We start from the raw sequence: 24913 nt of genomic DNA, 5'->3' as shown, positions 1-24913 counted from the left end.
ACTTTTTATTTAAGAAGGAGAATGTCATAATCTTTCCTTTGCCTTTAGGTGGTCATCTTCTTTGACAATTGAGTTGATTTCAGCCAAAGGAAGAAAAGAATGAAAGAGATGGGTAAAAATGCTTAGGGTCAAAGGATACTCTAGCTTTTCTCATGGTTAAACACAAACTTGTGGGTCAGTGCATGTGGATGCATTCAATACAATGTCAGATTTATAACTCAGCTTTTTGGAAAGATGAAATATTTATTATAATATCCTTTGTGTATGTATTTAAAATGAGCTTGCTTGGCAAAATAAAAAGGTTATTTAAGTGGAGGAGAAGTTTCAAGTAAACAGTAATTAATCCCTTAAATACTATGTTGCATGAGTCTCTCTTGCTATGACAGATATAATTTTCAAATAAAACTGCATATTGTATGTGTATAAATTGACAGCCTTCCATGTCCTTGTAATTCACAAGATTAAAGAGGAAGTAGAACTGGATTTAAAGCCTTTTCAAAAAAGGCTTGGAGCAGTGTTTTCAAGTGTTAGTCTTTGGGAAACAGGTGATTATACTGCTCATACTTTTGTTTAAGAAATGTTTATCAAGTGCCACTGGTTCTGTGCATCAGTACCAGATTGCCCGGTTACAATACTTATGCTGGCATCTGTCTATTTTGTAATTAAGCATTAGGCCCACTGTACCTCAAGTATCTGAAACAGCTACTGCAAACATGAGTGCTGATACTCTGTGTGTGACTGCTGAAACTTGTCAGTCCTTTGTGCTCCTATTATTCCTGGAGTTTAAGCTAAACAGACTGACTGCTGCTAAGAAGCTGTCAGGGGATGCATGTCAAACACTGGGTGTATCATGAGATCAGACCAGGGCTGGGATACATAAGTCAGTGGTTGGAAGAGGGAAAAAAAGTGACCTTTTTCTCTCAACATTGTCTTTACACTGAATGGAACAGATGAGTTTCTGAATTATTCACAGTACTGGAAGCTTATAATCGTTAGCAATGGTGGCAGCAGCAGGCTATGGAGACAGGGCTGAGTATTTTGTTAAAATGCCTTATTCTGAAGCTCATCAAAGGATTCATTTCACAAAACAGTCTCTGGGAATTTGGGTATTTAAGATCTGTGGGAGAAACAACATTTTCTTCCAAAGAATTGAGAAAGAGAATATTTTCTTCTGAATTTTGTAAGGATCAGTGTTAAGATAAAGGTTAATATTAATTACAGGTTTTACACAGTGATGGAACAAAGAACGCCTGTGAAAAGGGTTTGCTGTTTCAGTGAGTAATCCCAATGAGTTGATTAGTGTTAGTAATAAAGCAGACCTTTTAACCCATAATGTAATTACTAGATATATAAATTACCTCTTTATCTAAACAAATAATTTAATATCCATAGTAGCAAAATGAACTTGAAACAAAGATAGTAAGATTGTCTTGGGTATAACTGATACGCAGTGGAAGGTAAGGCTTTTCTTGATCTCATGAATAGTTTTGCCTAACTAAAATACAGACTGTTTATAGTTTCCTCAAAATTGTTAGCTTCTAATGATACAGTCTTTAAAATTCTTCTATTTCAGCAGGTCAAATTTAGTACCATATTCTCTAAAGTTTCTTCTTTTTAAATTCTGTAATCTATTGAAGCTTATTATTATGAAACTGGAAAGTAGGAACTTGGATGCAGTGTGTAATAAATATGCCATGGTTTAGCATGTTGTCAGTGTCCTGTAACACACCACTCACCAGTCAGATGCTATTGCCCAAATAAGAGCTGATGTGGCTGCATCCATTATCACTGTTACTCTCTGCTGTGAGCTACTAAAGACAAAGGTTCTGCATATGGAAAAAATAGGGGAAAAGCAGTGCAAAGGGACTGGAAAGTTAGTGTCCACACCTCTCAGGAAACCAAGTTTTTAAAAATCTTCCAAGGCGTTTACAGTTCTCTTTGCTTTTAAAAACTGTTCCTCGTGTATAGGAAAGTGTGCTTTGTAGATACATTCTGAATCTTCTTAGATAATGTGCCATAGATGATGAACTGAGTTTCCCAGTGGTCCAGTTACTGTTTAAGCATTGTCACACTCCACAGAATGTATAAAAATATATAAGTATCTAAGTAATAATATAAGTATATAAGTAATAATACACTTAAGAGTGTTAAACAGAACTTCCAAGCGCCTGCCATTTTTGGTGTTAATTGTTCCTCTGGGTTGTGAGGGTGAAAATAAACTGGCAGGTGAGGAGGTGTTTCCATGAAGTCACCAGCATTCTGTGCCTTCCACTGCAGAGTGCGCAGTGTTCACAGTGGGTCTGGCATCTCTACTTGGTGTTGGTCCTCTTAGGGCAGGTTTTACATACTTTGTTGTTTTTTATGTGCTTTATTGTAGCCTGCTTTATTTGCATCAGGCCCCAGCCTGGGTTTTAAGGTTTGCTTCAAAGCCTTCCCCAGCCTCAGGTGACACCAAGGGTTCTTCCTGTTACCCAGTGACTACTACAGGGTGTCAAATGTTCCCTCTGTGTTTTGGGTGTCAGGCCAGGCAATAATTGCTCCACCACCTGGCACCTGTTAAAACCAGACAGGTGAAGACAAGCCCAGACAGCTCTTGAGACCCTGTGCTGTCCAGTCAGTGCAAAGCCTCTGGCTTTTCACCAGCATTGACAAGAATCCTATTTATTATGCTACTTCATATATAGAAATAAAATTAGATTAAAGCTTTCTGAAATAATGAGCATCTGTCTTGTATTTTCTGTCTGAGAGAACTGTGTCGGTCAACACTAACAAATGCACTCAAAACAGACTGACTGAAGTCATAGCTGCAGGTCAGAAACTTAATAAAATCTGGCTAAGGAGGTCTTTTTTTTTTTAATGCTAAAGCAAAGAAGATACAAGCAATAAGCTGGTGCTGTACTGCTTGTTTTCTTCAAACCCTATCAGACCTTTCCTTGTTGCTCCCCCAGCCTCAGAACCATCCTGTGTGTGCACCAGGCCCAGCATCAGCAGGGGAGGGGTGGGATTATCCCAAGGGTGCTCGGACCAATTAGGATGCAGAGCACCAGGTTCCAGGGTTGGTCATCTTGGATGAGTGTTTGAATGAGAGCATGTCCAAGGGGGAGAGGAGGGAAAGGATGGCTATTACAGTAGCTATTGTTCCTCATTTTGTTTTTTAAAAAGAACAGCTTTTCTTGTTTATTTTATTTCTTTTATTTTAAATAAATTTTAAACTCAATTTCTTGTAAGCATCTGCCAGATCCAGTTGGTCTCTTCCTCAGTCCATAGGGAAAACATAGACTCTCTCAAAATACTCCCAAGCCTTTTTTTTTTTCCCTCTGGTTGCATGAAGACCCAGATTCTAGAATTTTACCACCAGGATTCTGGCAAATGTTAGCTTTGTGTCTCTGAACTATGTCTCGTTTCACAAAGCCAAATGCTTCATGATTTATGGATAAGGCTTTCAGAAATTCAATTGAATTCAGAAATTGAGACTGACAGACTGCTTTCTAAGGAAACTGCATTGTGTCCTGTCCCAAGCATGGCACAGGCTGAGCTGATCTGTGCAAGCATTCAGGACTGATATCCTGGTGAGGTAAGGTGCTACCTCATTAGTTCCTTATATTGTAGCTGTTACTGAGTCACTGTGGCGTGATCTCTAATTTAACAAGTCTGCAGGACAGTCAGTGCTCTTAAATCAGAGTCATATACCAGCCCATAGTGGTTTTGATGATCATGCCATGTTTTTGTGAAAGATAAATAAATGCTTTAAACAGGACATGGAAGATGCAGAGTCATAGCAATGTTTTTGACTTGCTGATAGACAGCATTTCTCAGGCAGCAGCCCCTGATAAATCTGGTGCCTTTGCCAAAAGCTTCCAGTTTCTCCCTTAGGTATGGAGGAACATGAGGAACATAGCCCTGGGGGAATAACAGGTAAGGAAACACAAAGCAATACATAATTATCAACATTTCACTATTTTTAGTGGTGCTGGTTTTGTTCCCATAATAAATTTTATTTTAGTTGACTAAATAGATAAAAGGAATTTGGAGGCAATTAATTTTATGTTTTTCTAGCTTCAAAGTCCAAAACCAGCATAGAATTTTTCTCATCGATGGTATTTTGCACATTTTTCTAATGGCTTTGTAACCTAATTTAAAAACTTCTACGCTTTTTTATTTTTTGATGGTGAGGATCTCCTGTTATTCTTCAGGGGAGACAGGAGAGTAACTACTGAAAAACTTAACTTACATAGGTATAAGAACATTCCTGCCTTGTCCCTCCAATGCTCCCTGGTGCTCTTGATTTGGTCACTTCTACCACAAGTTCATGAAGAGACAATTTATCAGCACCTTGGTCGTTTGTATGTAAGGTTGCTGAAAGCACAGGGGAGTGAGATTAGGTACATACATTTCCAAGCTGTCTTGACCTAGGTTAGCTACATAGTGGGCTTTGTTACTTTAGATTTAGGAGAAGACTACTACTAATAATACTTTCCCCATAGCATGTCTTTCATTGGTGGTTTTTATTCATATATGTTAAACATCTATTTTTATATGTACATGTATGTGCACATACACATTTCACCAGCTTCGTAATAATGTTCAATTAAGCTTTTTAAACGTTAAGTAAGAGCTGCAAATGGCATAAGATCTGATAGGTATCCAGATACCTAATCATTCCACAGAGCTATAAAGTATCTCTTAACTTTCCAATCTCTCTTTTATCTTCTTTGCTCTAGTCTCCATCAGTATATTTCAAACTCTCTGTACAACTCCGTCTTTCTCAGTTGCAGCTGTGGTCTTTTTTCTGGGTTTTGTTTGCACTGCTTGCTGATTGTATGTAAGAATTCTTTGATTACATATACTTCTATTCGGTTATTTGGAGGCCCCAACTGACAAACAGGAATATTAAGATTTCCTTTATCACTCCTGTTCTCCCATATGAAAGATAAACTCTCCCAGTACCAGCAAAGAACCTCTGTTAAATCTTTTTCTTTCTGAAGCCTGCTTCTTGGAAGCCTCAATTAACTTCAACACAAAAATTATGTTTCCAGTCCTACCGGGCAGCTCTGTGCAGCGCTACCAGGCAGCCTGGGTATGAATCGAAGGTGTGGAGGAGCACATTCATTGTTCCCAGCTGAATGAGCCCTCCCCAGAAGATGAGTATGTCCAGAAATGATAGCTGAGCAGTCTGAACCCCTTCATTCACCCTGCTGGGTGTGCTCATCCTTTCACCTGGGTGCGTTAAGAGCCTATGATATTAATCAGAACGGCTCCAGTCTCAGAGCTTATCTACATCAGTGGTTTTAAAAGTGCACTCTTCTGTCAGCATTGCTGCATCTGCACAATAGATTTTGCTAGCTTAAGCTATGACTTCTAGTAAATTCAACTGTGCTGCCAGAATTTTTCAGTACAGACCAGATCTCTCAGTACTGCCTTTTTAAACATGTTCTTGAGCTGTGCAAGTACAGAAACAAGATTTTGATGCCACTAAGTTCAGGTACAGGTGTAAGGGGTTTCCTTCTTTTCTAATACCTGCATTTCTTCAGTACTGGACAACCCCTCAGGATCAATTTTTTTCTAAAAGTTTTCTGAATTCTTCTGAACATAGCTAATGTACTTAAAGAACTTCACCTTGGATTTCCTACTATTCTAGAGTTCTTTACTTTAGGAGAGACATGAGCCCCCCTGCTGCATTGTGTAGATCAAGAAAGTTTCTAGACCCTATTCTGTCATGCATTTCATGCCCTCTTTCTGTTTCCACAAAACTATCTTCAGTGTCTAGACAATTCAGCAAAAAGTTAGTGCTTGGCAGTGCCTATACTGGAACTGATGTTTTTGCCCTTAAATACAGAATAAGAAAATCACAAGTCATTTCATATTAAGTGTAATGCCATGCAAAAGATGGATGAACCACTTTTTGTTTCATATTAAAAAGGAATTATAAATATTTGAAAAATGATAGAAATTAAACTAACTGCTCATCCACCCATGTAGTCCATATGGACAAGGCATCTTGACTGTCACTGTAGGAAAGAGTCTCTTCCTTCTTCTGCTTGTGCCTTCTGTGTCCTGTAAGTGAGTGGAAGCATCCAGTATTCCTGGCCTTGTCTTGCACCTCTGCTTGCTAAACTTACTTGATAAGAAATACAACTACATATTGTTTAGTTCTGGTGTGACTGATCTGTGGAACTGCTCTACAAACTCCTGTTGGATCTAAAAATTGGGAAATATTTTCATTATTCAGTTACAGTTAATTGTGCATGTGTTTGGAGACCAAATTTTCATTTATGTTGCTAATGATAGAAATAGCCCATTCTTTAAAGGTCACCTTCAGATCTGTTGCTGAAGTAGATTGTTACGTTAATTAGAAGGTTTTTAATCAATGTGTGTACTGAGATATTCTGAGTGCTATATGAAGTGGTAATTTGAAGAATTTAAAGAAGCATAATATGAAAGTGCTCAATACTCCCTGTAGAAGCCTGTGCTTGTTTTGCAAAACTGGAATCATTTGGCAGTGGAGCATATTTTAAAGTTGAGGCTTTGGTTCTCTGACATGTGAGTGCCGGTGCTGTCCCTGGGCTCTCCAGCAGCAGGTCAGCTTCATGTCCATGGTTGAAATTTGGCAGCATGTGGAAGCACAGCCAGGTGCCCTGCTGTAAGGTAACACACACCAGGGAAGGAGGAGGGCAGCAGGAGGTAGTTCTTTGTCCTACTTCCCCAGCTTCCTGAAGAAGGCTTTGAATTATTAAGGGTTAATTGTTCTTTAAGTAGTTACAAGGGAGGGTCTTGGTTGGTAGCCAGGTAGGATCATGCCAGAGGAGGCTGTGTGGGCACTTCCAGAGAGCAATGTGGTCCTTTGAACACAATTGCTAATTACTGTGGGAAATTTTGTGTCTCACATAGTTAGCCAAAGAATTTATTTGAAAACTGCATTATCCTTTTGTTTGCCCTAATCAGAGTCTTAGTTCTATTGAAACTGGAGACAAAACCTGGGAGGTAAGAGTGGAATGGGGTAATTACAGGACAAAAAGTTTTTGTATGACCTTTAAGGTAAGGCTAAAAATCTGATGCAATGAAAGAGATGCTTTGAAGGAGTCAGAACAGGGATTACAGAAAGGAAGTGATCCAGCAGGGCAAACAACCTCCAGCCTTTACTGTCTGCTGATGTTGGATTGTGCTGAAGAAGAGACAATTAGATGTTGTGACAAGAGGACACAGCTTGTGCAGAGGGGGAAGCAGGAACCTGGGGAGTATAGAGGAACACATGACAGCTGATACCATCTGAATAGATAGGATAGTTAAATACTGTAGTAGGGATTGCTAATGTGAACATAATCAAGTTAAGCAGTACTTTACTACATCTTATGGTGGCATTTGTAAATAATATTTTACACTACTTTATTAGGAGTGAGTGTTGTGACAGTATGAATATAGAGTACTCATTTCTGTGGGGATTTTTCATTATGTTTTGGAATTTTCTTGTTTGTATCTCTGTGGTTTTGATTTGTTTCTATTTGAGAAGGTCAACCGGCAGGGCAAGGGGATAACTTTGAATAAAACAGAGTTCTTGAGCACTAAAACAATTGTCAGTATGCCTTAAAAATCTTACTTGTCATTCTTTATAGAGATGAGTCACTAAATAATTCTCAGGTTACCAGGCTGAAACAGAATCCTCATTATAATGACACTGAAACTGAAGAATCTGGTTACCTGTCAGATCATAAGGGAAAGGAAAATCTTGTGAATGACTCCTATTTACGTGGAATTTCAGTTTTCACTATGGAAAGCTGTACTTGGAAACCAAGGCTGATGCTGCCTGTGTATCCTATGTGATGCAACCAGAGCAATAGCTTCAGCACCTACACTTAGCTATTTTTTTTCCTTCCCTCTCCATGTGTCTGCAATGACATCCTTGTTACAGTTTCCTCAGGTTCTCCTTTCATTTCTAGACACCTTCACAGTAATATTTTCAGCTCAGCCTTGTGACTGTATGCCCAGCTCCTGCATGTCACATGTAATATACTTCATTTCCCTTATAGTGACTTGAAAGATGAATTGTTTTTGAAACCTCACTACTGTCAAATTGTTTGAAATTAACTCTGAGTTGTTGAAGGAGGACTTGAATGATTGACAGCCTCTTCAGATGGTGAAGCTGACATACTGATAGCTTTGTTCTCCAAACAGAAATACAGAAATGACTGTGCTGTGCTCGCTGCTTGGGGATACAGGGACTGCAGCACCTTTGCTGATGTTCATGGTTTGTTATATGTTGTTCTTGTGTCAGATTCTCCGTCCCTCTTGTTTTAGTTTTACAAAATCTCTGGGTTTCTGTATATTTGTTCCACAACAAAAGAGGACTCTGTGGAAGAGCTCTGAGCAGGTGCAAAAGCAGATTTGGGAGACATGATTCAAGAAGGAATTATGCTTGCATATATTAGGATACCATTAAGATAGCTTGAGTAAGAACACAGCGACAAAAAAAAGTGTGTAAAAGATGAGAAGGGGTGGAGATGATGGCATAAAGGATGAATTTCAAGTTTAAAGGAGTAGAGGGAAGTACTTGGGCCTTTTTAGTTGCTGCTGAGTAATGAATTGCCCAGTGCTGACTCTACGAGTTTAATACTCTGTGCTGAAGTAAATGAGTCACAAAGTTCTTCCCTTCTGAAATTTTCTTTGTTCTCTTACTCCACTTGTTTTTTCTCTTAAACTCTTTTCTCTTGCTAGGTTTGCTGTGTCACTTGTTTTCCCCAGTGGTGCCATAATGAGTGCTACTGAGTGCTTCTCTCTCCTCTTTGTGTCTTGAGCTTGTTTTGTTATTCATTTTTTCTTTATGCTGCGGCATTTCTGCTCACTTAACTTCCTTTCCTCTGTCTTTTCATCACATGTTCTCACCCTCCATTTGCTAAAGGAGCACACTGTATTATTAGAGTCTTTTGGTCTTCGTGTTCCCTTTCTCACATAGCTCTTTGAGCCCTTGAGATAAAACACTTTTTATACAAATTCCCCAAATTAGAGGTAGATGCTTCTCCTCAAGATCAGGGTTCATGACAGTTCCTCCAAAGGAGGAGCAGGAGCTGTCAGTGTAACCCTGGACTGAGTTCCTCTGAAGAGTCTGTTCCAGTTGGTGCAGTGTCCCAGCCCTCTCTCCTTGAAATCTTCAGGTTTTCTGCTTGGTGACCTTAATAACCAGCACAGCCCCAGGCTTCATCTGTGTGGCCAGCTTGGGGTGATTTTCACTTTTGTCTTAAGGTTGTAGCCTTGCTGTGGAGGGGCTCCTGGCATGCAGAAATAGCTGTAGCTCCATCTCAAATGCTGCTGTATGTCCTCATACCCTCCCAGGAAAATGCAATCCTGAGATGTGCTCCCTTGACTCCCATCATTACATGATGTCTTTCTGCCCGTATGAGGTAAAGTATGAGGTGTTCTTTCCCTCTTTCCCTCAACTCCCAAGGATTTAAATTTTAAGTAATGGCACCAATATTGTTATACAATCATCAATGTCTGTGACTAACCAGGATGCTGCAGAACTCTTTATCTTGCTGATTTTCCTGACTCTTATTGGAAGAAACTTCTGTAATGAACATAGAGTACATTTATTTGTTGTTTATTCTGTCTCTAATGTAGTTAAGATTTTTAGATAGACTATGTAAAGTAACTTTTATATTAACATTACATCCTGTTGTGATGGTAGATATGAGTGTTCTGTTCCTCTGACTGATGCAGAAAAATACAAAATAATTTTTACTCGTCTTACTTATTACTCTTTTTTTGCATGCATGTTGTTGTTAGGGTTTTTTTTCTGGGATTTTTTGTTTGTTTTTAATTTGATTCTAAAATGTAGGGTTAGTTGGTGACTTCAGGAGACTTCTTTTAAATTGTAGTTTGTGAACTGTCTGACAGGCCATCTGTTTTTCACTCCCCCTTAGGAAGGCTGACTTGGGATACATTCTCTCTAGTTTCTATGCTGGAAGACAGACTTTTTATATTAAGTGAATTTCTAGATATGATGACCTGAAATGTCCATGTATTAAGAGTCATCAGTTTGACTAATGGCACACCATGGCTACAGATCATCCTAAGCACCTCTTCAAAGTGTCATTTTTCCAGCTCAGTTGATTTCTGACATATCTCACTTTATCAGCCATTGAAGTGGAAATTTCATCACTCTTTTATGCTTTTTGAGTTTTTCTTAGTATTTGTTTGTAATAGGTTTTATGGGTGATTAGTTGTGCGAATTGTGGAGTTTTTTTTTGTAGACAGAAGGTTTTCTTAATTTTTGCATGTTGTACCTAAACTTTTTAATCTACCTGTTAACATGTATCAGTTGAATCTTGCTTTGTTCTTCTGCTGTTAAAAGGCTGTGAAATAGTATACCTAGTGCAATTTGTAACTAATGCAGTATTTACATTCGTTTCACCTGGTCAACAATTACAAGTACAAAGGAAATTATTATTTAATGAAAGTAATGGCACTTGCAGCCATGTATCTGTTGAACAGCACTTCTTAGATGCTATTTTCAGCAACTGTTGTCAATGCTGAGAATAGGCAGTGTCTTAGCTTGCAACCTGTAAAACCCTCTGCTCTTATTCCAGACAGAAGCTCAAGCCTGCTTCTTCTCCCAGAAATCTTAGGGTTCTTGTACTGCTTGTGTTTATGTAGAATCATGAAAGCAGATTTGGTCCCCATCTCAGCAAGTGTTCAGACTGTGCTTTCACCTAGGAGTCACTGTGGAAGGATCAATGACTCTTCATTTGTAATCATGGTAATTAATAACAAAAATAACAATAATTCAATAATAATGTAGGTTTCTGTGGCTGGGAATACTATGATTCTTTGGAATGTCTGTTTTTAGATTGAGATGCTGGGAGGGAAGTTTGTGATATGTAATATGTAAGTTCCTTCCCTATCTCAGTTTTGCTGGCCTTGGGGAGGGAAGAAGGGCTCAGTTCCAGCAGCATGCTGCTTTCCTTGCTGCTGCTTCTCTTTGAGACTGAGGAGGAGAGTTTGTGCTTCCTTGTATTTCAAACTCTCTTACTGTTCTCCTGTAACAGAGAAATGTATAAATTTTATCTTTCCTTTTTTTGAATATTTTCTATTCCAGCTCCATATATATTAATGACTCTCATTATTCTTAGAATTAAGAATAAATATTCTTAGAATTAAGAATAAAAATTAATCCAGTTTTGCTTTGTATGTTTAGAAATGTCTAAAATGGATATAGATGTTGAAAGGGAATATAGTATATCCATAAATCAACCTAAGCACTGACATAATCTTTTATATACAATTATCTTGTCATATCGGTAACAAACATATTTTATTTCTTACCTGTTTACTCTTTCATGCTTCTGTAGATTCTTAGATATCAAAGGACATAAAAAACTGAGGTATATTTTGACTTCTTAGTCAGGTACATTGATGTTCATTGAATCATGTTTAATGCTGGGAGAAGTTTCTCCAAGTGAGAGATGGGGAGGGAGCACCGTGTACCTTGGGCAGGATTACAATTCTGCTGCCAAACTGCAACAACCCGTTGAGGAACTCAGAGTTCAAGGTGTTGAATAAAATGCAGTCATTTTCTGTGACATTTAAAATGCCTGCAGGCATGCTAAAGTTGTACCTGGGTGTTTTGGATAACTCTGTAGCATGACCTTAATGCCTTTTTTGCATTTTACCAATTTAAATATGGCTTTTCTGTGTCGCAGTGCAGAACTTAAGTACCGAGTGTTTTTTATTGAAAAAAGCTAAGTAACTGTGATTTGGTTTTTGGTTGTGGTTTTTTTGTTGTTGTTGTTTTTCACTATGTCAGCTTTATTTCATGTTGCCATAGATGACTAAGAGAAACTGATGAAAGGTTGTCCTGGTAAATTTTAAATGCAGTGTAAACTACACTAGTAGTCAACTTCGTCTGTGTGAGGCGAAGTCATTGAAGCTCCTGTGGTTGCTTAGACACTCCTGTGTGACCATGCCTTGTGCTCAGTTTTAGTGTTTGCACTTGGTGTCTCTACAATGCTTAGAGTAAAAGAAGGATTTTGATTGTTTATTTGTTTTAATTATTAATTGCTCACAACTTATCAGACTTGCTAATTAAATATTGTGCTAAAAGTGTTAATGATGGCAGAGGTCGAAAATGTAGCCTGACTCATAAGGGAATGAGCTCTTTGATCCCATGACCTGATAACAACAAGAATTGCTTCTCTACTTCTTTTCTCCTTCTAAATTAAGTCAAAAGAAATATTTAAGTATTATTTTTTAAATGGGCATCTCCTCTTTATGATTTCAAGCTGTTTTTAAAATTTGGAGTGAGACTGAGAAAGTAAATTCTGAGTGTGCATTCAGCTGAGCTGTGTAGAGAAGTGGGCCGAGCGTGCCTGTATGAGAGCTGACATGTCAGCCTGGTGACACCCTCCTGTGGAATTCAGCCAGGAGCCCCCAGCACTGCAGAGATCACTGCAGAGGTCATGGGAGATCCCAATGCTCAGTGACACAGATGAGCATCCTCAGTTTTTATACTTTCAAAAGTATTGCACAGAAACTTGAAGTAGTGGCATGCACCAGTGAAATATTTTTATTTTTCGCAGTCCATGCAGGCTGTTCCAGGTTAGCATTGCAATATAGCACGTGCAGCAGTGTATAGCAGAGCTGAACTGACATCCTTTTGTGAGTGTGTTAGTAGTTCAATAGCTTTGTAAATATTGCTCTGTGTAAATGACTTCATTTAGTTGGGGTGAAGCAACCTGACAGACCATAAATATTGACATATGGGCAAAAACTCTTTGCAGATGAAAGCAAGTGTTTCATAATACATCTCAAAATAAATTTATTCTCCTTGGTTTAAGATTTTAATCTGATTTTGTAAATTAGTTGCTGTGCATTTGTCTATTACCGCCAAGACCCTGAGATGCAGCTTTAATGTTGTAGGAAACAGAAGAAAAAAAGGAAATATGATCAAATCTGTGCAGCAGTGGCTCATTTAAATCTGTGAAGATGCGAATTGGAAATCTTGTTAGTATTTTAGTAGTGATCTTTCAGAGAAAGGGGCTGAGTAGATGCAGTAAATGACAGTTTGTTTTTTTATTAAAATAATTTTCTCAATAATTGAAAATACTTCTCTCATTTGGGTGTAAGTGTTTTCTAGGGAAGAAGAAGGGGTGATTCATAATGTATCAATGATTCAAGTAAAGATGTAGTAAAGCCGTCTGCAAGTCTCCTTTTGTTTGGCTTGTCACTGCTGACTTACCCTACTTAAACATTAATTCTGATATTTGTTGCTGTGTCCTGCAAATATGTTTGTGCTCTCTTTTTCTGCTTGTTGTCTGATCACAGTAAAGAACATTTATTTGTAGACAGATCTTTAAGATAGCTTTTATTCTGTCTTCTATTAGACGTGTATTAATTCATTGATGAAATAAATTCAGACACAAGCCTGAGGATGTTGTTTTCTAAGACTTGCTGAGAGATACTATTAATTTTTAAAGTTAAAGGCTACTGAAAGTAAACAGGTGATTTGTATAATGCTAGATTCAAAAAGATCATGTTCTTAAAACCTAAAAGGTTTGTTTTATTGTTTGGTTTGTTGCTTGTTTTGTTTGGGTTTTTCTTTTTTCAAAAATGCTCACAAATAATCCAGTAGTCCTCATTATTCTGGCAGGATAATCACTGCTGAAGTGTCTCCATAAAGTGGTGCTGTTAAACAGCTTGTGTTTTTTTAACCTTTTCATTCTTTGTCTGGAAAAGCAATAGATAACCCACAGAACTGCTTTTTGAAATTTTATTGAATTCATTGACTTCTGTGGGAAGCAGATCAGTACTTCTTCGTGCTACAGCATAGATTAAATCTTGGAGGATTTTAACTTGGTATAGTAATAATGTGTTGTGCAAATAAGAGTTTGGGTTGTTGGTTTGGCTTTTGTTGTGCTTTTTTTGTTGTTGTTTTGGGTTTTTTGGTTGGTTTTTTTTTGACATTATAAAGGATTTTGGAAACTTGAATAAAAATAAAAATTATTTCTTCTTTGATGTGAACAGTCACGATGATGAATAGTGTGTCAGTTTTCCCATGGTACAGTTTAGAGACACTAGGAATTAGTGGCGCTTTAAAGTTTTGACATGCTTAGATGAAAGAGGAGATAGGCTTTGCGCTGCAAAGGAATTCCCATGTGTATTTTTAATAATGATTTTTAAACATCACAATTCAGTTTTGTATTAATAAAACACAGAGTTTATAATATTTCTAGTAAACTGATTTTTCCTGGAAAGTACTTGCATTTATTAGTAAATCAAATGTTTTAAAATCTGAGTGTTTCATATAAGCTAGAAAGATGTGCTATGTGGGCATGCAAACAACTAAACAGTCATCAATTTAATAAACTGTCGTGTTGTGAAACTTTTTTTTTTTTGATCATGTAAAAATATCAGTTAACCACTTAAAATTTGAGAATATAAAAGCACATTGTTTCCTTAAATGGAAGTCTTTGGAGCTTTATTCTCGAGTCTAAACTGAGCTTCAGATAGGCCAAGAAATGCAAAAATCTTTTTGGAAAATTGCAAAACAAAATGATAAAGGACTGGCTCTTGTTCACAAACTTGAATTCTGGCACTGTAGTAAATTTGATACTCTCTGTAAATATTTTAAGGAGTGACAACTAATTAGTTTGATATTAAGTGTTTAAATAAGTGACGAGTTGTAAAGGCACCTTATTTTTGCTGAAAAGAGTGCAAATGGAGTTTGCTGCTCCTTTGTGATATGTGTTGCTGTGTGATATGTATATGCTTTCTCAGCCGCTTAAAGATAAAAATTATATTCTTAACTTTATGTTAGCACTTCTCTTAATAAAACAAAAGCAGAATTTCCAGGCTTTCTTTCTGTCAGAAATGCAGCTATTGTGGTTGAGGGTGTAGGACCCAAGAAATTAAACTGAGATGTCTTGTTTTGAAAGCTGAGAAGTTTTGAAAACGTGAATTAAATATTAAAGCAAAATAAATAGTAATAGAAATATGATTCTCACTGTAATATTACTTAAAAACTTGAGGGGGGAAAAACAATTTCTGACTGTCATTTGCAAATCAAATATTTTCTTGCCTTCTAGCACAGCTTGCATAGAATATACTGGCTTGGATAAACCTTCCTGTACATCACCTGTGTTATTTTTGTAGCTTGCTGTGAAATAATGTGTACATGTTCTCTGTTGAGAATCATTTTCTCGGAATAGCAATTGCAGTAGAAATTATAGAAGTCTAAAAGTCTACAAAAAAGTATAAAACCCCAAGCATTAATACCACAAGTTTCCAACAAGCAGAAGAAAACCAGATTTGACATTTAATCATGCAGGCTTCTCAGACAAAGAAAAAGCCAGCTTACCTGCAGATAGACCTTATGCAACTAACGCATTCCTAAAGCTGAAAAACTACTATTTTTCCAGTCTGTTCTCTGCTCCAGTCACTCTCTGCTTTTGATCTTTTAATCTGTTGTATAAAAATGAATAATTATGTGTTGATGTTTTTCACAAGAATTTTTTTGCTAATGTTTTAGATCGGGGTATCTCGTGCATGGATCTCTGGCAAGTCTTGCAGAAGTGTTTCTGACCCACTGCTGAGCAGATCTTTCTTTCTTTCTTTCTGTTCCAGACAGTTAGGGATCAATTACCGCCATTAGAGAGCATTGTAACACATCAGTGGTTGTCTTTCTAATTTTATTATAGGTGAATGTAAGCTGAATGTAGAGAAGACTTGCCAGTAAGCTGGACTGATGTGCCCAGAGAAGGAATGAAGTATGGATGTGAAGGAACGTAGGCCTTATTGCTCCCTGACAAAGAGCAGACGGGACAAGGAGCGTCGCTATACAAACTCTTCTGCAGAAAATGAGGAGTGCAGAGTGCCTACTCAGAAGTCTTACAGCTCCAGTGAAACCTTGAAAGCTTTTGATCATGATTCTTCTAGGTTGCTGTATGGAAACCGGGTAAAAGATTTGGTCCACAGAGAAGCAGATGAGTATACCAGACAAGGTAGGCAAGATGTTTGAATTCAGAGTGTATAATTCACTAGTTCCAAGGCATTCTTGCTGCAGGAAGAGAATGTTATTTCACCAGTTCCGTCAGTTTTGGTAATATTCAACACACATAATCCACTTCCCTCGTAGCTCCCTAAATGTTTTACAAAGATGGGGAAGCGTTGTGTACCATCTTTGGAATAAATAGTAGATGATGCACAGGAAGGAAATGGCCTCTGTTGGGCAGTGGGTCAGTGACAATATTGCAGAGTCAAGTGTGAAGCATTCAGGCCTTACAATTTAAAAATAGACCCCCAGTTATTTGGCTCATTAATAGGTTGCCCAAAAGTTTGCCAATCCAGTATATCTAAAAATGTAAATAGTTTAAAAATTAATAGAAAAAATAGATAAATACAAGTGTTCTAAGAAGACCAAGCCCTATGAATACATCTGTGGAGACACAGTATGTATGGATGAGCATAAAAATAATTCATTAGCTCAGTGCTTTTACATTTTAGCTTACAAGGGCAGTAAAAGAGCACGGCTCAGTAAGGTAAATTAATTCACAATTTGTGCATTTGGGTGTGTTGGATGATTTTTTGAGTGGTTATCTCTAATATATAACCAGATGGTAATAGGTTGCTAAAGCTCACTGTTGAGTTTTTCAGTTCAGGACTGGAGTAACATGAGAAGCCTAAATATCCCATCAGGATGCTCAAAACTTGACTGAATATGGTTCTCTTGCACCTTACTGTAGCTGACTGTGCTTGAGCACAGGGTTTGGACAAGATGATCCCAAGAGGTCCCTTTAGATCCCAGGGATTCTGTGTGATTAAACTCTGCTCCAGTTAGGGTTCAGCACTTATGCTGAACTTTTGGATTCCAAACTGTAGTGTCTGGAATTGATGCTTCTACATTTACACAACTAAGCTACTTAATGTAAAGAGGAAAAAAATGTTATGAAATGTGTAGAGTATTTCAGCCCAGCTATCTAAAAGGCTAAAGCTAGGCCAAGAGCTGTGTGAACCTATGACTCAGTTTTCTGTTTAAGGCTATCTCCTATTTTATGCAGAAACAAAAGTAGATTTAGAAATCTCACTCCTGGTGAGACAGTCCTTAATTTTAATTTTAGAATATCTAAATAATTTTTCCCATTGATGTTTTTTCTCTGTTCCATTTAGAATAACTTTACATTAAAATTAGAACTGGGCAGATGGTGTTGACTTCTTTGCCTACTAATGTTTGCAAGGGAAATAAAAATATTTCTCTTATGCATGTGTAACTGAGGCTTGCTGCTACTCTACTTTCTGCTGTTGTTTTTTTTTTCTGTTATGTGTCGAAAATTCAGGTTATCACAGCTTTCTAGTTTTTAAGTCATTAGTCACCTTGACATCATTACTTTAATGAGGTAAAATCAAGAGGAAGTTTTTTAAGATCTGTACTGTAGACACTGTCTTAGTACTAGGGATAAAATAATGTCAGAACATGCACCATTTATTTAATGAATTAATAAACTATTGCCTGACTAGAATATTATTCTTTTTTAAATAGCAATAACAAACTGGAAGAAGTTGTCCTCTGGCATGTCACATATGATGGTGCACTGAGGCTTCATTTTTATTCCCTTTCACTTTCTTCAGAAAAGCACACAGTATTTAGCTAATACATCTTAGCCAATATGCAATAAATTCCATGTCTATAGGCCTAAAATGGCAGTCTAGGATGAATAATTCCCTCTTCACCTTCCAGTGGTCTCAGCACTGTCTTCTGTGCCCATTTAATTTCCCTCATTGTCCTTTCAATTCTTTTTGTATGGCTTATTGGCTTCCCGTACTGCAGAGCAGTTTGGCCCCTTTGGGGACTACCTGCAGGTTTGATAGGGTCAGGTAATAAAGGGCGTGTTTCAGGTAGTGTGTTCCTCATCTTTGACTGAGAATTTACAGCTTCTGGCATTGGGAGTATTTTGTGCAAAAGGTCCTCAAGGTCATTTCAAAGGTTTTTAAATAATATATAAAAGATGCTTCCCTGTTATTTTTTTCCTCTCTGCCTAGAAATAGTATGAGATTTGTGGCTTTGTTGACAGTGTAATTGACAGCCTCCTAATTCAACAGGAAATTACTCTGTAAATAAAAATGGCAACCTTTAATAAATACCTTTAATTAGGAATGAATTTAAAAAATTAATCATGACCGGTGTTTCACTTTCTGCCCTGTGTAAAACAATATGAAATTTCCTGTGTCAGCTGGAAAGTTACTGGAGCAGTTATGCAAGATTCTCGTCTCTCAAATGTGGAGGAATTAAAACCATAAAATCATAGACTCTTCTGAGTTGGAAGAGACCTATCAGGATTTACTGAATTTAACTCCTGGCCTTGTGGAGGACACCCCAGGAGTCACACTGTGTGCTTAAGAGTCTTGTCCAAACACTTCTGGAGCTCTGTCAGGTTGGTGCTGTGACTACTTCCCTGGGGAGCCTGTTCCAGTGCCCAAAGACCCTCTGGATGAAGAACCTTTCCCTAATACCCAGCTTAAACCACTCCTGGCACAGCTTCAGGCCATCCCCTTGTGTCCTGTCACTGGTCACCACAGAGAAGAAAGAGAACAGTGCCTCCCCCTCTTCCCCTCACAAGGAAACTCTAGAGTGCGCTAAGGTCTCCCCTCAGTCTCCCCTTCTCCAGCTGAACAGACCAAGTGCCCTCAGCTGCGCCTCACACGGCTTCCCCTCAAGGCCCTCCAACATCCTCACTGCCCTCCTCTGGAACATCATTCTTACACTCTGGCACCCAAACTGCCCCCAGCCCTGGAGCTGAGGCTGCCCCAGCCCAGAGCAGAGCAGGACAATCCCTCCCTTGCCTGGCTGGCCACGCTGGGCCTGGTGAAGGACAGGGCTGGCCCTCCTGGCTGCCAGGGCACTGCTGGCTCACATTTAAAATGTCAGTATGTTTTTTTATGCCTGATATTTTAGGGTAAATCCTTGGAAAGCTTTCTGCTAGTGAATCAGAACTTTTTTCTCTCTTCTTCCTGAGTTGCTTCAGTACACGTTTTTTGTTCTTCCTCTTTCCCAAAATCCAGTGATAGGAATTCAGAAAGCGATACTGCTGCTGGAGATAGGTGTGCTTTATTCATGGTATCTTTATTCCATGAGATCTTTTCTTGTGGAAAGGAGATTCTCCAATTGTCTGTTCCAGTCTAATGATATTTTTTCATCATGAGTTGAATTTCTGTTGCTTTAGATTAATTACACAAATAGAAATATGAGCCCAAAAATATATATGATTGTCATTATGATTCACAAACCAGCATTTAAAACATATTGTAAAGTATTTGAACATGAAATTATTATATAACTGGGGACTATCTTGTTACTTTTGAAAAGCAGCTGACAGAACTAGAAGAGCAAGTAAGCTGTTTTAGGCAATTGGAGCTACATCTAGGCAATATGCTTTCAGTTAACATCCATGAGAGATAAGACCTAGTCCAGTCTCTTCTTTTTCTTCAGCCCCTTCACCTGTTGCAAAACTGGTTTTGTTTTAATAATTTTAAATGAGGATTATTTAGCCTACTATTGAGAACTTTTTAATTAGTTATTTATTTTCTCTTTGTTTATAAACCTCACAGGAGAGCCATGTAAGTGAAGGCCGTGAGCCTTTTTTACTTAGTTAGTTTCAAGAAAGACACTCGATTTTGTATTACTTTGAGAAGATACCTAATCTCATGCTTGACAATGGCTGAAGCTCCATGAAAGACTTTACTTTGAAGGTGTGATGGTAGGATAGTCTTCTGTTTATGTGTTAGAGAAGATTACACATGTTTTCATATACTTCAAAGTATCCAGCTATACAGAGCAGCCTGATTTAAATGTGCTTCTCTACTTGATTTAAATGTACTTCTCTAATTGAATTCAGCAACCTAAATGCTTGTAGTTAGACTGGAGCCATTGGTGAGGGGTTGAAACCAGATGATTTTTAAGGTCCTTTCCAAGCCAAACCATTCTATGACTGATTCTACAATTGTGTATTGCATTATGCCCAAGTCCCTTGCTCAATTCAAGATTAAAGCTGACAGTATGAAGTTGAATTTCTCTGTTGTACAGAGAAAAGTTCCTGTGTTTAGAAATTTTATACCACTTCCTGTAAGAAGTGATATAAAGTGATAGTACATAGGAGACTGCTATGGAAAAATATCTGAAAGTGTGGCATGACTACAGTGTGGGTCGGAAGGATGGTGGAAATACAGAAAGTAAGGAGTATTTTTAAAATTGCATTTGGAAAAAAATTTGAAGTAATACTTTAGTAATATTAATATAATTGAAAAAAGATCATGAATCAAACCTGGACTCACAATAACTGAAAAACTTTGTATTAATTTAGTAAGAAAATGCAGGCATGCAAAAACTGTGGTTTTTTTACCATTGGATACAAGTTAAAGGGAAGAGGGATCTATTAAATACGTCTCAAGTAGTCATTGTTCCATTGCAAAAACTTCTGTAGTTGCAGAACAGTGTAGTGGTCCTAGAGAGGGATCCATGTATCATGTCAGTGAGATTTTGCACAGGAACAGAAGCTGACCTACAAGCACAGGTGGTAGAATTTAGTGCAGGTTTGTGCATGCTCATATTTTCTTACAAAATCTTCACAGCACTGTTTGCAAACTGTGTAAATTGGGAAACTGAGTTGTAGGACACACTTTTCTATTAGAAGACCCGAGGGGATAGTGCAGGTTTTGTTAAATTTTTACTTTTTGGAAGTTTGAGTCAAATATGATTTAGACTGCGGGTAAAGTTTTTTGGTCTTCTTAGATGGCAGTGAGAATGACTTCATTCTGTTTATCAATCAGAACAGTTATCTGTCAGCCAAGTCTCAAGATAAATTTAATTGCATTCTATCCCTTCCAGTTTTGCTGGAGAAACCATTCCTATGCATAGTTTTATGCCTTTACTGTTCTGGAATACTTAAGTGCCTAAATTAGATTAAATGCCCTAAATACCTTCTTGAAGCTGCTGGAAGAGAGGCCAAATGTACCAAATAAGTAAAGAAAAGGAATTCTTTTCCTTCACAGTATGCTGGACAGCTCATTCCTGGGTGCTAAAAAGTAGAGCCATGTTACAGTATGTTACAGTGTGTGGATATATCTCAGCTATTGTTCAACTGCTATTCCATGAAAATTAGATTTAGGTGCTAGAAAAATATCACCAGTCAGGAAAAGAGGGACCTGAAGCAGTGATATACATGCTTTGACAATTTTATTTTATTACATAAGATATTAAATACTGTCAAGGATACTTTTTTAAGACCTTAGAAATTGGTACCTTAATTGAAACTACTATCCTAATATGACTCCAAAGTCTATTGCTTTAAATACTAGCTGCCCAAAATGACTTATTTGGATAGCCCAATGTTTAATCTTTTTAGTCACCGTAAATGTCAGCTCTAGGATGAAAGGATTTAAATGGTCACGTTTTTAAACCTAAGGCCTGAGTACTTTTACCTGTTTGAAGCAGTGGAAGGATAGATGCCTAAGAATGTTTTGGCTTTCCACTACCTGGGCTTTATTGATGAGCTCATTTTGCCTATTGGGTAGGTAAGTGCTTATCAGCAGAACTGCATCAGCTTGCTTTGCAAGGTATTTATATCAAGGCATGAAATAATATATTAGTGACTTTGTGATCTCCCAATGAGCAAATTAATTACCATTCAGTGACATGGCAAGAGCTGTCTCTCAAAATCCAAGGCAGATATTAGAATTAGTGTTTTATGCTTCCTGGCTGCAGTGCAAGATGTGTCCTGATTGTCATCATGACAGATCCTTTTTTGTTATGCTGAAACATGGCCACCTGCAGTGTCTGCCTGATTTCAGTGGGTAACTTCTGTAAGCAGCATACGGTGCCAGTATGTTCTGGATAAATTTGTGGCCTTGAGCTAAGCACATAACCTTCTGCCAGAGGTGTTTTTTTTCTTTTTTTACCTTGTGTAATACAGGAATAATAACACCTACCTACCTCACAGGCATTTTGGGAAGATTAATTAGTCTATGTTTGCAAAATGCTTTGAAGATGAAAAGCACCATAAGTGCTAAGTAGTATTATAATCTCTCATTGTTATACTAGTAACTTCTTAAAGCAACAATAAAAAGTTAATTGGTTTTCAGGTTCCAGGTGATAAGGATATGTTGACTTTTAAAGTTATTCTATTAGCTGCAAAGTGGTATGAAGAAAAACATTTCACTTTTATTTGATTAGGAGTATATTTAGTTCACGCTCAGTGATATGCACACATGCTCTAAGGTATTCATCGAGGTGAAATTGGCCCCTTGTGGGTCATGGCCTGTAGATGAGCTACACATCTAGAGACAGAGGGTAATTGTGATTCTCCTGGGAGAAATCAGCCTTGGTTACTGGCAGCACACTGCTTGTTCAGGCAGTTCTACACAGACACTGCAAGTCCATAGAGCAGAACCCTTGTCTTCAACTAGTCCAGTTGCAAAATAGGAGAATTAAGTTCTTGATCATAATGATTAAGGATTTGTAAGGTGACCAAGAGGCCTTCACAAGGATTTTCAGCCTCATGGAAAGGAAGATAATGTAGAGGGTCTGTAAGTGCTTTTATATCTTTCCATAGGTCATATACGGAGATGTATGTGCTGCTTCTGTTCATAATAAAAACTAAACGGTGGACTGGGGAGATGAATGGATCCCATGCATGGCTATAAAAGATGACTTCAGTATGTTAACATCCGCAGAGAGGATAAAGCTAGAGCAGTGTGCAGTTAAAGATGGGATGAGGAGAGGAGTGAAAGAAGCTGAAGAGTCCTGTCTCTCCTCTCTGTTGATTTAGTGCTTAGGGCTGAGAGTCAGGGCTGGAGGCCAAGCTGTGAGTGATTGCTTATTCCATCATTGGCAAATAAATGCATAAAGTGAAGCAGAGATGTAAAATGGGGGTAATTTCTCAGAAAGTTCCTTGATGCTTTTTGAAATTAGTTTGTAAAGTGTCAACTTACAGGCTTGAGAGCCAGTACTCGGTGTTACTGAACTTATTAAAGCCAAAAGAGGAAATGGCAGAGCCAAGGGAGCGCATGCCTTTTTTTTCTTTTTTTTTTTTTAATTTTTTTTTTTTTTTTTAGTGCCATAAATATTGCTGAGCGGTAAATCTTTTCATGTCTTCAGCATAATGGACATTTTGCTAGAACATCTAAATTAAAACATTGCTACACTACATTTATTATGGGGGTTCACAGAGTGGAAAGCCTTTTGGGGATTGTGATGGGGAGTGTGAGTGATAGAGGGAATAAGAGGTTTTCTTTTCTGCAGAAACTTTTGGGTCAGTATTCTCTCTTATTGCTTCCATTCAGCTACAGCAGTGGTCTGAGCACTTCTTTCTGTCCATGCATTGAAGAGTCAATTCCCATACATGTGGAATACTTCAATGTGAAATTCCATGAACTGAAATGTGTGGGTGGCTTCAAATAGGCACATTGAGTTTTTACTTTTTACTTTGTCTGAGTTCCTAGCCTGTAGAACTAATTGAGTTTTCTGCCATGCTGAGAGACATATCCCTCTGGGTCCAGTCCATTTGGCTGCTTGTGGTGGCAAATATGCTTTTCCCTCATGAAAGGGCATAAATAACAGTAGAGTTTTCTCACCCCCCTGTACGCAGGAATAGCAGTAAACCTGAGCTCCAGTTTGTGTGCATGCTTCATGCTGCCTCCCTCTTCCTCACCTTCCTTTCCCATTTCAAGCTGTATGTCATGTCATTAGCACTGTACTGGCCCTAATGTGGCAGTTCATACCTGTCAGATCTGTCTTTGTAGGCTCCTTGCAGCCTGGATATCCATCATCTCTACATTGCTTACCCTTGGGTCATATTTTCTTCACATCTATCAAATTTAGGCTTTTTGTAATTCTTATTTTGTAATAAATGGCTGCTTGAATGTTGATGTTTTGGTCCCAGGATCCAAAGATTAAGAGAGATGCTTAAACTGTCTATACTGTCATTCTGCTTGTGATCAAGATGTTGTGTTCTTTGCTACTCATGGAGTTGTATTTCTTTTCTAAATCCACAAATCCTATTTTTCCACCTCTTTCAGCCCATGATTGGAACAGCTGTGCTGGATTCTCTTAATTTAGTTTGTATATTGTATAATCATAGTCATAAAATAAGTTTTTAATATAAAATCCCCAAATTTGGAACCATAATGTTTAAATTATTAGTTCATTTAGTGAACATGTTTGCTTCGCAGCTTTGAATTGTGCAGTTGTAAAATTATCTTCAGCTGGCTCTAATCTTACTCTGTGGTAGCTTCAGATGGGCTTGATGAACAGCCCTTTATCCTTATACTGGTTTAAGAAGTGCATCTTATATTCTAGTCTGAGGGTTAGGACTGTAGATCCCCCACCACTTCAAGCCTAACAGGGAATAAAATTATGAGTTTCCCATATTGCACAGGAGGGTCTGTGTGTTTAAACCATCATTTTGTAGACCAGTGACAAGAGGATGACTGTGCTTCATACACATGAATTCTTCCCTACATCTGAAAATAAAAACTTTCCCAGACTGTCTTTTCAATTAATGTTTCGTTGTGATTTTGTACTAACAAAACCACGTATCAAGTTTGAAATACTGTATTTCCCACAAATATGCAAATATATGCATGTAAATTTTTACTTTTTTTCTCAATAATTGACATGGGATTTGAGTCTTGCATAAAGCTCTTCTATCAAGAGTAACATAATAAGTAGAGCTCAGAGAATTCACAGTATCTTGCACTAATCTTTGCAGAAGTCACCAAGACCATGACTTATGTCCCCAAATGCTTTTAAAAGTCCATAAGGAATGTGAGAACTGTGATTAATATTTGTTGAGAATAATGAGCATTTGAAAATTATATGCACACTTGATGAGATTTAATGTATTTCAATGCTCTTTGTTATTATGTAGTTTACTAGATA

The 24913-nt window shown here is 37.8% G+C and overlaps 1 protein-coding gene across 31 annotated transcripts in view; it reads left to right on the top strand.

The window, feature by feature from the left end:
* TENM3 (teneurin transmembrane protein 3) overlaps positions 1-24913 on the top strand; it is a 1284378-nt gene that overhangs the window by 958220 nt on the left and 301245 nt on the right. For 30 of the 31 annotated variants that reach the window (XM_030947662.1, XM_030947654.1, XM_030947660.1 and 27 more), the window contains one exon: positions 15684-15986. The exons of the other annotated variant lie outside the window; for it this stretch is intronic. In XM_030947662.1, the coding sequence (XP_030803522.1) occupies positions 15755-15986 (232 nt within the window). In that variant the 5' untranslated portion in view covers positions 15684-15754. The remainder of the gene's footprint in view (positions 1-15683; positions 15987-24913) is intronic. 31 annotated transcript variants of the gene reach the window in all.

Source organism: Camarhynchus parvulus, chromosome 4, assembly GCF_901933205.1.
Source record: "Camarhynchus parvulus chromosome 4, STF_HiC, whole genome shotgun sequence".
Taxonomy (NCBI): Eukaryota; Metazoa; Chordata; class Aves; order Passeriformes; family Thraupidae; genus Camarhynchus; species Camarhynchus parvulus.
This window is presented reverse-complemented; position numbering and strand designations above follow the sequence as displayed.